The sequence below is a fragment of the Leiobunum rupestre genome, chromosome 9 (genome assembly GCF_980474605.1).
Source record: "Leiobunum rupestre chromosome 9, qqLeiRupe1.1.hap1, whole genome shotgun sequence".
Lineage (NCBI taxonomy): Eukaryota > Metazoa > Arthropoda > Arachnida > Opiliones > Sclerosomatidae > Leiobunum > Leiobunum rupestre.
In genome coordinates this window covers 5,633,436-5,648,249 of record NC_143392.1, presented here as the reverse complement: position 1 = coordinate 5,648,249, position 14,814 = coordinate 5,633,436, and the positions used below count along the sequence as shown (strand labels likewise).

The window sequence follows — 14,814 nt, the reverse complement described above, 5'->3', positions numbered from 1 at the left end:
AGATTTCAGGAATTTCCGATCTGATTCCCTTTCTCCCTTTTTCAGGGTCAGAATTTCCCTAGATGTGGGAAATTTTTCTCGATCTGGCATCACTGTCGTACGTGTTTATAATTAAAAGTAGGGACCCTTGCTGACTGCCAACCCTGTAAAAATATCTGCCTAAGCACCATCGATAGTTGGAAAAAATATTAATTATTTTTAACATTTTATTTGAAGTACACGGGTGTAGAAACCCAGGGAGGAGTGCTATGTCCCTACCAAACATTTTACTGGAGGGGGCAACTTATGTATTTGCCCCCCCCTAACTTTTGATTCAAATAATCTTAGAATTGTCGAGACAGAGTATAAAGGGTTTAATGAAGCAAATATTCACAAACTAGAAATGTAAAATAAACTACATTTGTTATGTCTGCTAAAGTGCGAAAAACGGTGCATGAAATAGATTCAAAACGGAAATAAAGTGTGTCCCCATTTTTCTGGCATGCACAAACGTTGATACGACTATATTTGCCGATAGAGGGCTAGTAGCAAATAATTTTTCGGTAGCGAGTGATTTTCTTACTCCCTGATTTGGCTATGACTCAAATGAGTTTTTAACCACCCGTGTAGATTTATGTGGGCGATTATAAATAAAATAATAGAACAGTTAATAGTTAAAAGACCACCCCCTCCTCGTACACCAGACCCAGCGTTACAGGCCTTAATGCAGCAGAATAGAGCGATGCAGGATATAGCTTATCAGCAGAACCAATCTCTAAATGAATCGCTGCGTGAATCAGCCGCGTCAATTAGAGATCAAAGACAAGCCCCAGCAGCGTCCCCGGTATCGTTAGAAAACGAAACCGAGCCCCCGATCCAGAGAGTTCAATCGGCTACTTTTACGGTAAAATCTCCCGAACCCGAGTTAGTTCAATATCTCCGAGATTTAGCCCGTCAAAATGAAGAGAGCATAACGCAGTTAGGCCAACAATTATCCCAACAAAATACCGCCGTTTTAGAAGAAGTGGAGAGAAAGACTGCCAAAATCGAGTCGATCGGAGAAACCTTAGTTAAATCCATCGGTGATAACAATCCTCCCGTCCCGTATCAAACCTCCACACCAGACGGCGCGAACGATCCGCGACCCATCCATTTTTATCCCCAAAGTAATAGGATAGCTGACCCGCAAGAAACCATCCCGAAAGCGCGTATGACCCGTACTCAGAAGAGAGAAACCGCTACCGTAACGAGATAGAACGCGGTTTAAGGGAATTAGGCAGGGTCCCCCATTTTACCCTAAACGGGGAAGGAGAAGAGCCGCGGCGCGAACTAAGAACTCCCTTAAGAAATGTGAGTTTCAACCCCCCGCCTCCGCCCGCGTCCGAAAGAATTTCACACCGCGAGGATCCCAGTTATTTTAGACGGCAAAGCTCCCTAAAACTCCCCGCGATAAAAGTCCGATTTAACGGCAGCGACGGAAGCGACCCCATAGATTTCTTGAAAACCCTATATGAATACGCGATAGCGGCCCAAGCTTCGGCCGATGAGTTATTAACCCACCTCCCCATAGTGTTAGAAGGGAAAGCGAAGTTATGGTATCGGGAAAGCTGTAGCCAATTTCAAACCTGGGAACAGTTCGTAACTCTTTTTAAAGAAACCTTTATGGATGAAACCTATGCCCGTAAAATTGGTCGGGATATCCAAAACCGAAAACATGGCCCCAATGAAAATCCCGTAACCTATTTAGAGCATATGATGCAATTATACGCCCAATTATCCCACCCACCGCCGGAAAAGATTAAGTTACAACAGATAGTGTTTGGATTACGCCCCGAATATGAAGCCCTTCTGAACCTTAAAACATGCGAGAGCGTAAGATAATTAATGTTAGTTATAACGCAATTGCAACCGGTAATGGGAGTCTTAGAAAAATACCCCCGGCTGAGAAAGAAAAAATTAAACCTCCCCAAATCAACCAACCTTTATTTTGTAATTATTGTAAGGAAGAGTGCCATCAAGTATTTGAATGTCCAACTAGGAAACCCCGCTATCAACCGACGAATCGGCAAGATACTCCGAGACCACCTTTTCAACCGCGATACAGCCCCCCTGACCCAGTTAATAGAGGTATGCCTCCAAATGTAGTAACTTTTAACCCAACCCGTAATTGTTTTTATGCAACTCTCCTGATCATTATGCCCATGAATGCCCCACTAATTTAAGTAGATATCAGACCCACACCGGAAATCAAAATTTAAGCGGGCCCCCTATTAATTCGAATTCAAATCAGAGCGTAAGACCAAAGACCGTAGTAGAATTACAGCCTGGCGAAACGAATATCCACACAGTCCAATATCATATCCCCGGTACGACTAGCTTGGCCATTTATTACCCCCAGGGCCGTATTTCGGCAATGATAGATACAGGCGCAGCGTGCTCATTCGTAATGTTAGAAGTTTTATCCCCATCACGATTTCAGTAACCTCCCCCGCACAACTTTCGCATCCGCGTCATATGGCAACCCTGTAAAAGCAAGAGGTCCCATAATGTTATTCCTCCAATTGCATGACAGAGTAGGTCCCAGTCTCGATTTCCCATTTTACGTAATGGATCAATCTAAATTCGCCATGGTCCTAGGAGTAAATTTTTGTAATGCCATGCAGGGCATCCTCTCAATCCCCGACGGAATGTTAGCCATAACTTTACATGGGATGAAATGGAGCATACCCTTAATAGAGACAACAGCTCGAGGAAGACCACCCCCTTCTCCCCCCACGAACGCGACCTTGCCACCCAACCCCAATTTAAATACTTCTCAACAAGAAGAGTTGCAGGAATTAATAAATATACATCCCGAATTTGTAACGAATAAACCGGGGAAAACACATTTGTTAACCCACAGCGTAGATACAGGAAACAACCCCCCTATAGAGTCTCCCCGGCGAAACAGGCCATCATAGAAGAGTATGTAAATCAAACGTTAGAAAGCCGGATTATCGCGGAGGACGAGGGTGTAGTGATGGACGCATAAAAATTTACTATGTAAAAATACGTTATTTTTCGTGTGCAACTTATAAGCTAGGCCTATTTGGTAGTTCTCAAAACATAGTTTGTTTACTTTAATATGGAGAGAGATATAGACAGTATAATCGAGAGACTAAAAATTAACCTTTATTATATGGTAAACAATTCACTCCGTAAAATATTTTGTCTTGTTGACCATGTGATTAAGATAAGCCAATCAGCCAAAATTTCACCTTTTTGGTTGACGCCTCTAGTCTTATTTTGATATACAACCGACCTGTTTGTTTTTCACGCTGGTGACAATTTATGGGGTATCGTGGTATAGTTTTTTTCGCACGGAAAATCGGTGCGGTATCGAATTTTTGACTAGATATATGAACGGGACACCGTGGCTTGCTTAATGACCAGATGACTATAATCTTGCACAAGATAGTAAAATGAAACGTGCAAAGTTCGGAAAATAAGTATAAAAAGAACGTACTCCTCACAAGTAAACCATCAGTTCATTTTGGTCATCACCAAACTTAAGAAAACGTTAAAAAATGTAAGTAAAACGTTTTTTTTCCGCTTACGCTACCGATAGTTAAAATAAATAAGTTGCATCTATTGAATAGGTCCAACGATTTTTCATGCGCAATTGAAGTAAATTTCCTTAGAGCTGAAAACAAATATATAATTAAAGAACTGGCGTTTCTAGTCTTGGAAACTGGCGAAAATGAGGGAGACTATGATATCGAAGATTTGGGTCATATACTGGCACGTATTTCACTTACGGCGAAAACCTTTTTGACGAAAGGACTAGAAAAATCAAAATATTTATCAAAAAGTCTCGGAAAAAGTGTTATCAACGTAGAAGATAACGGGTGTCCCAAATTAAACAAATTATCGTTAGTGCGTTGTCCATTGTCTTGCAAGTATCACAACCATAATGACATGAATTGTGCATTATTTAAAGCGTACGGAATTTCTCTCTGGAGAAATAATACATGAAAATACTTATATTCAATCTTTCTGTATAATCTCAAAATAAAATTTATTATCAGTGTAGTGTTTTGTTTTCTTCAATACATATCAAGTACGTGTATTAGGAAATTTAGTTTTGAAATATATTAGTGGTGACAGTTCAAGATAAATTACACACAAGTTCACTATATAAAGGTCATCTCTATCTCAAAATAAAATATATTATCAGTGTAGTGTTTTGTTTTCTTCAATACATATCAAGTACGTGTATTAGGAAATTTAGTTTTGAAATATACTAGTGGTGACAGTTCATAGATAGTACACAGCAGTACTCTATATAAAGGTCATCTCTCAATATAGGGAAATCATACCAGCCTCCTGATTCATTCGGACAGACTTGTAGACAAAAGTAAGGCTATGTGCATTCTACGATATACGTAAAAACCGTTCACGATAGCAAATGTAAAAGAACGCCAGATCGATGTCCACGTTCCCTTCAACGCTGTCATGCAAAATTGGAGAAATAAACTGGGAAAGGCGTCCACCTATAAACAGGTATATATATTACATTTATATGCTTTCAAGTAGATTAACGTCAATGGATTTAGTTTCAGTTGAATATTCATATGACTTTTTATTTCTGTAATAAAGTAATGTATAATATTGTTCTTTTAAGGTGGAAAAAATATTCCTAAGGGATGATTCGGTATCGCAGGAAGACGACGAGCTTGCCAAAATTCTAATGGGGTTATCGTCTCCATCAACTCGACGCCGTCCGAACCGACATCAAGTGTTACTCCTCAAAAAAAAGGAAAAAATTAAAAAAAAAAACGTTCGCTTGAAGCGGGTACGGAAACCGCACCAATTAAGGAAAAAAAAAACAAGGGACTTATTTATGAATCGGACCTCGACCATTTAATCGAGTTGGAGCAGAGAGCCTTCTCTGCAGTAGCGTCCGTACATATTTCGGATTCTGAAAGTGAATCGGGCTAAATAAATCGAAAATAATAAAAAAAATGAATTTTTGTCAATAATAAATTTTAATTTTATAAAATAATTTCTATATAGGCTAATTCACCATAAATATAATAATATTTTCTCTTGCACGGGATAATTTAAGAGTTTAATTTTGTAAGGTCCGTAGTACGATGTACATTTGAAGATAAACGAATTGAAACGCTATTTTCAAGTGTCATGACGGATAAGGATTGGTACATTGTTGTCGATTTTTTTTTGAAGTGAAAGGTCTAGTCAACGTAGTATAAAACCCACGAAAAATTGTGCTAATACCATTTCCGAATAAGACGGGGAAACACCATCATGTTTTCTTGTAGCGTTTGCAAGAAAGAGTTTGCTAGAAAATGTACTCTAAATCGACACATACGCGAAGTTCATGAGGAAAATAAACATTCTTGCGAGGTTTGTGGGCAATCGTTCGCGCGCAAAGATCGACTTTCCAGACACTTTCGTGTTCACGAGTGCCACTCTGAATTAACTAACCGAGACGACCCTCAAACATCAGCGCAACAGCAACCTGTAAACTTAACAGATAGGTATGCGCCTACCGATAATTTTCGGGATAATATTGAAGAACTTTCAGTTTTGAGAAACGCCGTACTTAGTACGCGGTATTCACCAAAGTCGACCCACACAGACTTTCATCTATTAATTGAGGAAATTAAATTTGGATTAATAAGGTACTTGGAAAAACATTTAATTGTTAATAACGGTATGAAATGGAACATTTTCATACGTGGACGTTATTCACGCGAACTGAACAATGGGGAAGAAGTGGAAGCGCTTCCATATTTCCGAAGCCAAAATCAATGCACTTTAGTGTCCGATGAAATCCCCCGTCAAATTGATACGTGTCTAGATCAGATATGCAAGGCAATGGAGGAATTTCAAGACATCGGTAGTGGATGGATAATTAATAGCATTAGGTTTTTGCAAGTAGACATAATAAAGTACAGACCACTTGTAGGTGGTGCGCTTGTTGTTCTCCTCGCTAATCTTCGTAATTGCAAAGGAATAGTGAATATAAAATCAAGGGATAAGAAGTGTTTTTTGTGGTGTATTCTCGCAAAGCTCCACCCCGCCAAATACCACAGTGAAAGAGTCCATCTATATACTCCATTTGAGATGGAATAAGATTGCTCCGATATTACGTTGCCTTTTCATCTTAACACATTTATGCTTAAAAAATTCGAAAAAAAAAACAATCTGTCAATTAATATCTTTGGTTGGGAAAAAAATGAGGTCTTTCCTCGTCACATTAGTGATAATAAAGTTTCCCAAGTTAGACAAATTGACCTTCTGTACATTGTTTCCGGAGAAAAACACCATTTTTGTCTGATACGTAATATGAGTAGATTGCTGTGCAACTCCACTAAACATAATGGTAAGATTTACGTATGTCGTTTTTGTCTACATCGGTTTTATGGAGAAAATTCTAAACAAAACCACCAAAATCATGTGGAAAACTGTTATATTCATGGATCCCAACGTATAAAAATGCCTCTGAAAACTCCCATTTTGAAATTTGACAAATTTGGATGGATACAAAAGGTAACTCGATATTGTTTTTTTCTTGGAAAATATTAAATGTACTTTATTATTTCAGGTGCCGTACGTTATAATTGCCGACTTCGAGTCTCTTATTGTAAAAATTCAGACTTGTTTTCCGGATTCAATCTTATCATCTACTACCAAACTGTCAGAACACGAAGCATGTGGATTTAGCTACGTTGTTGTAGAACCAGATGGTATCGTATAATTGTAATATTTTCCTGTTCTACACTTTAATTTTATTATAATTTAGGCACACCAAACGCACCTGAGACTTATAGAGGTACAGATGCTATCGACGTGTTTCTCGAGAGCCTACTAGCGGAACAAAAAATCATCGTCGATTTATTAAAGAAAAACGTCCCGATGGACCTCACACCCTCAGAAATTGAAACGTGTTCGAAAGCCACTCATTGCTATGTTTGCTCGGAAATTCTAACTCTCACCGATCCACCGGTCAAAGATCATTGTCATTATTCAGGTAAATATTTAAATATATATAGCTTGTGTATAGAATATAATTATTGAACACCTTCAGGGCGTTTCCGTGGAATTGCACACAACTCTTGTAATTTAAAGCTACGAGTGGGGAAGTTCATACCAGTTATTATGCACAATTTATCTCGGTACGTTTATAGAATATAATTTAATTAATTTTGCTTAAAGAGTGTGGATTACATATTAACAGGTATGATGCTCACCTTATCATGCAAAGAATAGGTTTAAAGAAGGAAGAAAAAATTACATGCATCCCTTCCACCGCAGAAACTTACATTAGTTTTACTTTTGGACGACTACGTTTTATCGATTCCGTTCGATTTATGCCAGCATCTCTAGAAACCCTTGTCTCTAATTTAGCAAAGGGTGGACCTGACAAATTCCCTATTCTTAACTATGTCTATTCACCTAGCGAAGTTACTCATTTACTTAAAAAATTATCGTACCCTTATGAATACATGAGTGATATGGATAAATTTAATGAAACAAAATTACCACCGAAAGAAGATTTTTTTAACGCTCTAACCGACGAGGAATTATCTGATGAATGTTACGAAAATGTACGTCAGGTGTGGGAGACATTTCATATCCAAACGTTAGGTATATTCAAAGAATAAAAGAAATACTTATCATTTTCATAAAATAAATTTGATTATTCTATCTTACAGGAGAATTACACGACTTTTATGTGCGTTTGGACACACTACAACTAGCAGATGTTTACCAAAGCTTCCGTACAATGTGCATTGAATTTTATAAACTCGACTGTGCACACGCTTACACCGGACCCGGATTAGCTTGGGAAGCTGCTCTTTACATGACGAATGTCCGACTAGAGCTTATACAGGATATAGACATTCATTTATTTATTGAGCGTGGAATACGGGGAGGCGTTTCCATGATAAGTCATAGATTTGCCCAAGCGAATAATAAGTATATCCCAGAAACTTACAATTCCAAAAATCCGAGTAATTATATAATTTACTTGGACACGAATAACTTATACGGTTATTCTATTATAGATTATCTCCCAATGAGTAAGTTCGCTTGGGTACCTTTAAATGATTTATTGTCCTTCACTAATAAACATGTGTTAAATTTACCAAACGAGTCGCCTTGGAAGTTGATTTGGAATATCCCCAAGAACATAATTGCTATCCACTCGCTCCCGAATCGCGGATAGTAAGTAAGGATATGTTTTCACCATATTATAAACTAATGTTACAAGAGCTAAAGCTCCCGCTAAAAAACACGCTTCCAAAATTGGTCCCCAGTTTGATGAACAAGGAAAAATATGTTGTACACTACAGAAATCTTAAATATTACGTCTCCAAGGGGTTGAAATTAATCCGAGTTCATAAGATTTTATCGTTCAATCAAGGACCGTGGCTACGACCATTCATTGAATTCAACACCGAGAAGAGAAAAATGGCCGAAAACGATTTTGAACGTGACCTCTTCAAGCTCCAAAACAATAGTGTCTTTGGTATGAAACAAACAAAGAAAAACAAACAAAAATTTACCCTTAGTTTAATTTTTTTATTTTTTATTTTTTTTTAACAGGTAAAACGATGGAGAATTTACGAAACAGAATAGATTTCCACTTAGTTCAAACACCTGAACGGGCAATTAAAAAAGCGTCTTCCCCCTGTTTCGAAAAATTCACAATATTCCATAATGAACTTGTGGGTATTCATATGAAAAATAGGAGTTTAACGTTGAATAGACCAATATACACGGGGTTTACCTTTTTGGAGTTGTCAAAACTCTGTATTTATGAATTCCATTACGATTATATAATGAAGAAATACAAGAGTAATGCGAGGCTTCTGTTCATGGACACCGATAGTCTCACCTACGATATAAGGACTGATGACGTCTACGCCGATTTTAAGAATGATTCCGAACTTTTTGACTTCTCAGGTTATCCTATCGACCATCCTTCTTACAGTGAGTGCACACAGCTTTTGTTTTTCTGACAGCATCATGAATTAAATCAATAACGTTAGTTCCTAAAACGACTGATAGTTTGATGATTAGAATCGGTCTTATAATAAGAAGCTCGCAATTCCAATTGCACTACCTCGTTTACGCCACCACTACCCTGTTGCGGAGGAGGGGGTGGGGGTTTAGATGGTGGTTGCGGTGATGGTGATGTAGGATTTGCAGTGTCGCTCGATATATTTTCCATATAACCGGAAGAACTAGAAGAGAGATATGGAGTTGAATCTCTTTGTGCTCGTAATTATTGCGGATCAACCTATACAATTGAAGTGGACGAGATAGGAATTGCGACAGGCGAGTAGTGTTCAGATGGGAAATCATCGAACCATGGTGACGAATTTATGAGCTCAACGCTACTTTCGGAGTAGCTTTTCGATAAAGCATCAATTTTAGAGGTGAAACTTGTATTATGTCTTAGCCTGCTTGTTTTCCAATCTTAGACTTAGCATGCCTATCAGTGAAACTAGGATTACGTAGTGGCCGGCTTGTTTTCCTTTTCTTAGATTTTGCATGGATAGCAGTGAAAGGCTTTGTTATGGTATTTGCATGTTTGAAGCCGACCGCTTTCGTTTCTCGATAGAGGGCGATTACGTTTCGTTTTATTTTTAATTAAATTGTTTAATTCGATTAGATTATTACATTTCAGAGGTACTCAATTATTTCCCTAAATGCGTTAACCAAATCAATACCTTTAACCCAGTTCGGTATGAAATCGGGCATTTCGTCATTAAAATTTAACATATCGGTATAGCAGCGCGCTATAGAAACCCGATTAAAATAAATATTGTACAGAAAAAGCAGGATTACCGGTCTATTGCTTGTATAATATTGAAAATCTGCTAGTGACAAAAATTCAGTTGTTGGTAAGGTTTTTTAACTGGTGAGCTTTGTTTCCCAATCAAGAACTGAAACGCATTTTGAAAGTTGTTGAAATTGGTCAAGGTTCAGATGTTTATGAAACTTCCCTACCAGACACAATAAGCCCTTGCGGTGGAGACATTTTTGCATGATTAAAGATACAGAGTTAGATGTCATCAAACGTTTTGGAGGGCAAGTGGACACACTTTAAGCGGGGAAAAGTAAAAAAAAAGCCTGTAGTTACTTACTACCGGTATCTGAGGACTGGTACTGATTTGGAGTTCACCATTGAATTCAAACAGCAAATTCATAATTTACGAGTGCCTAAATCTAACAAAGAAACGAAAATGATTTCTCGTCGAACAACCCCTTAGTCAAGTAGAATCGTTGAAGCAAACTTTCGCTTCTGGAAAATTAATACCTAAAATGGGTTACTTGAAAGGTCTAAATGGGTTAAACACTACTCATAAAATTATTGGGGAAGCGACCAAGATATCTGATCAAATGCCGTAGCATGAACTTTATCCGCATTTACAACCACTGATGGTTGAGGAATTGAACTTAAAGACGTTTTTTAATTAATTTAATTATAACGAATAATAACAAATATTTACCATTGTCGGTTCTAATTTTTTTCCGAGATTGCGGGATTTCCGGTACAACTCATTTTACGGGCGTATTAGGAGGGGTTACCCTATGTGAAGGTCCAGGTTGGGGCGATACTGTTCTAACTACGAATACACCGTCCGGGTGTAACTTTCGCTTCTGAAGAAGTAAATTGTCATTTCGCTTAAAAGACTTTCCGCAAACGGAACAAGTTAAATTTATATTACCGTGCATGGAATTAACATGGCAAACCAGACTTGGCTAATGGTTGAAAACCGCAGCGCAAATGAAACAGGTAAACATGTCAAGGCCGAATGCGTCATCAACGTTACCATCTATCCCTTTTCATACTGACCGGTATGCCTATAACAATATGATGCATTTTTGGTTACCTACTTTTCCTAAACTCTCATTGGTGAAAGCTTACGTATACCTTAACTTTGACATGGTCAGTGAGACTTGGAATAACCTGCGTAAGGTGTCGCATTACAGTGGGGTTAGATCCCCATGTTGCGCAATTTACCGTTGAAAATAGTATCTCCCATTGAAAATAACGCGGAAGGATACCCCGGTTTATATAGGCTACTATAAAATAATTATTTTTTCCGAAATCGCACGTGTGATGCTAAGTGATTGATATGTTTTCGATGAAAGAAAGGAAAAAACACTCTCCGGTTTTAGAGATCCATAGCTTACAAATTTAAGCAAAAGTTTTCCCATTGAATATTCTCGGACCCGTAATTTAGCTCAGAATACCCACGTTTTTACCCGTAACGAATTATTCCAAAAGATAGTCCTTTTTTCCCTGGCACTTAGTACATTTTCTTGAGAGGGAATAAAAGCTTAATCCCATTTCTCCATCTGGTAATGGAAAACACCTGACGACGTACCTGATTTTTACTTTATCCCGTAGAAAATTGAGCTGTTACAAAGAAACAGTACTTTTCGTTCAAGATTCAACCTATCTTCTTTGTAAACTATGACGTCGCTTGGGTTTCTAATTCACGACACGGATTTTGGGGCCCCATAGATCTGGAAACACTGGTCGTATTCTTTCGAACACGCTTTTGCTACTAAAACTGTTTCCATCGGTGTGAAGCCCCAATTTCTCCCTTTTTATTCGTGAACTCAAAATTAATTTGAAGCAAGTGACGGCACTGGTGTGGTTGCGTTTTGGCTTAATAAATGTCACCAGCGTGAAAAACAAACAGGTCGGTTGTATATCAAAATAAGACTAGAGGCGTCAACCAAAAAGGTGAAATTTTGCCTGATTGGCTTATCTTAATCACATGGTCAACAAGACAAAATATTTTACGGAGTGAATGTGTATTTATATTTCAGTGTATTGTTTACCATATAATAAAGGTTAAGTTTTAGTCTCTCGATTATACTGTCTATATCTCTCTCCATATTAAAGTAAACAAACTTTGTTTTGAGAACTACCAAATAGGCTTAGCTTATAAGTTGCACATGAAGAATTAAAGAAGGATGGCTAAAAGTCCAAATAAAAGTATTATATGATATATTATTGGTTGCAACTGTTTATTACTTGTAAACATTTGAAACATGTTTTTAGGAGAGAAACATGGTTTCAAGTTGGAAAATGAAGCCCCTAAGGATTTCCAAACAGAAAGGAAGACTTGAATGTCAGTAGACTTATTTGTTTTACACCTGAATAAAAAACTAAGCTATTTCAACGCTGATAAAATTAACTTCTAGTAGTTTAACGATCAAAATGTTTTTATATAGCAATGAAGTGCAACCTACTACATACAAGCTACTGTTGAAACTAGAGATACTGGTTGTCATCCTGGGCCAGAAAGATACCCTAATTCAGAAAAAATCGCAAGTATATTACATTTCCATGCCCAGCCAAGCTCCGTTGCAGCTGTCAGTTAATTCAGAACTTATGAAAAGCCACGACCAACAAGTGAGTGCCCTTTCTCCTCGGTTTTACCTAAGACCATTTACACCTGGACTACAATGCCAACGTTAAAACTCCGATTTCAGAGTGTCCGCTACAAAACACCACCAAGTGGAGAAAATCCGCGATAGTAATCCACAAACATGCCGCAACCTCCCCATTTTTAGGAGGCGAAAGGTTCATAAATAACGGGTCACGACTCGCAGGGCGACCGAGTAAAATGTCGGGAGAGGAGCGTGAAGTGAACGCGTTTTTTCAGCCCGAATTCCCCTGTGGACGAGAGTTGCCTCTAAATAACGATGGTGGCGTTGGGGTAGCGGCGACACTAGTCTAACAACAACGCCTACTTTCATTGCAGTACAGGTGTAAATGGTCTTAGGTTTTAAAAATTTCTATTCAATTATAAATTTTGTAGGACCAGTCTCTCATTTAAGATATGGCTTGACTGTGGATTCTCCATTAACAACTCCAGAAAAATGGCTAGAACAAAACTGTATAACATCAAGGCCAACAACCACTCCTGCTAAGCTGATAATTTTATTTAAATCTCCAATGTATGTTAAATTATGAATTTACATTTTTAAGCGCCCTTTTCTAATATCTCATTTATGATAGTATGGATGAAACTTCTGATAGCTATGGGTCGCCAAACCGGAAAAACTAATTAACATTGCTAGAAATATTTTCCAACTCTAGGAATATTTTCAAACTACCTATCAATTATTTTAAAGCGTTTCCTAGTTATTTTAAGAGAGACGTTTCCTATATATTTTACGGACATGGAATATTTTTCGGCAAAACGCGGGAGAGAAAGCAGCGTTTGTAGTTTCCAATCGGAGAGTTGAGTGTGAACGCTGTAAAGGCGAACTCTTATGGTACTTGTACCGTTGATGGGATGATTCTTGTACCGTTAATGGGGTGGTACTTGAGCCGAGACCCTAAATTTTCTAGAGGCGAGAAAACGTAGAGCTTAAGCGTACGAGTTCAATTAGGTATTAGGAGACCAGGTTTTCCAGTGGATACCCGTAAACTAGATCGCTTAGTGGAGACTGCATACTCGGACACTAGATCTTTCAGTGAAGGCTTATCATCAACGGTACAAGAACCATCCCATCAACGGTACAAGTACCATCAGAGTTCGATTTAACAGTGTTCACACTCTCCGATTGGAAACTACAAGCGCTGCATTCTCTCCCGCGTTTTGCCGAAAAATATTCTATGTCCGTAAAATATATAGGAAACGTCTCTCTTAAATTAACTATGAAACGCTTTAAAATATCTATAGAAAGTCTATTAAAATATATAGGATTTTTTAAAATTGATAGGTAGTTTGAAAATATTCCTAGAAATGCTATTTAGTTTTTTCCGGGTTGGCGCCCCATAGATAGCAGTGAGAATGAAATGAAAGATGAAAATATAGGATGGCTAGTGAGGAAGAAAATGAAGTGGCTGGAGGTTTTGTAAAAATAGAGTACGTTATCTTTGATTTAAATTATAAATAGTGGTTTCTATAAAATACGAGAGGTCACTATTAAAAGTATAACGAGCGCACACTTCAGTAACGTCAGACATCGGGATTTGCAAAACTTTCGCATAGTGCTTGTGACGAACTAAAAACATTTTGGTGTCATATTTGAATATTTGTTTTTCTTTAATTTTAACATTTCGTTTGATATAATTTAGAACTGACGAAGAAGATCCATATTTTGAAGCACGAAGAAAATAAAATTAAAATTGAGTAATATACGTAACTTAATTTGCATTTTTTTAAAGAGGATGATGAAGAACATGAGGATATTAAAGAAATTGAGTCTGAATTGAGTTCTTTGATTATAGAGCCTATTGAAAAGGTATGTTTATGACTAATTTTATTTAGGCCTCTATTTTTATTTCTTATTTTTCTTTGGTGTATTTCATTTTTTCAGACTCCATCAGAACTAACAAACTACTCGGTGAATGATTCAATGACAGTAGTAAATTAATTGTTACTGCCGTTATGATACATTTTTCTGGCAGTGATGGAAAGCGTCATAAAAATGACCCTTTTACTATTTCATTTTTAATCTAAAATAATAGATGTAATAATATTTTTTTTAATTATCCAGGGATCTTGGGCAAGTCAGCCCTCATTTCGAGACGTATATTCTGGAAACCTAACAGTTGCCAGTGGCATTTCTTTGTCAGAAAATATGTATGGGAAAGTTGCATTGCTAATGAGGCATGCCAAAATCTACTTCTTCGGAAAAGACACTTATTACAAGTAGGCTTTTTCTAATTGTTTTAAACATGTTCGTCACAAGAATTTTATCGTACCTAAAGTAATTATCATAAGTATGACAATTGTATAATTTGGCTTATACCAATCGTTATAGTTAATTCTGCGTGACTGA

General features: G+C 37.5%; 1 protein-coding gene across 1 annotated transcript; it reads left to right on the top strand.

The window, feature by feature from the left end:
* The first annotated feature begins 6,480 nt into the window (after positions 1–6,480).
* Positions 6,481–12,960, top strand: LOC149926353 (uncharacterized). The gene is made up of 11 exons (XM_090157682.1): positions 6,481–6,534; positions 6,590–6,731; positions 6,788–7,015; positions 7,073–7,160; positions 7,223–7,632; positions 7,701–7,965; positions 8,055–8,518; positions 8,596–8,982; positions 12,077–12,146; positions 12,250–12,430; positions 12,840–12,960. The coding sequence occupies exons 1-7, from the start codon at positions 6,481–6,483 to the stop codon at positions 8,071–8,073; spliced, it is 1,206 nt and encodes a 401-aa protein (XP_090013808.1). The 3' UTR covers positions 8,074–8,518; positions 8,596–8,982; positions 12,077–12,146; positions 12,250–12,430; positions 12,840–12,960.
* The last annotated feature ends 1,854 nt before the right edge of the window (positions 12,961–14,814 follow it).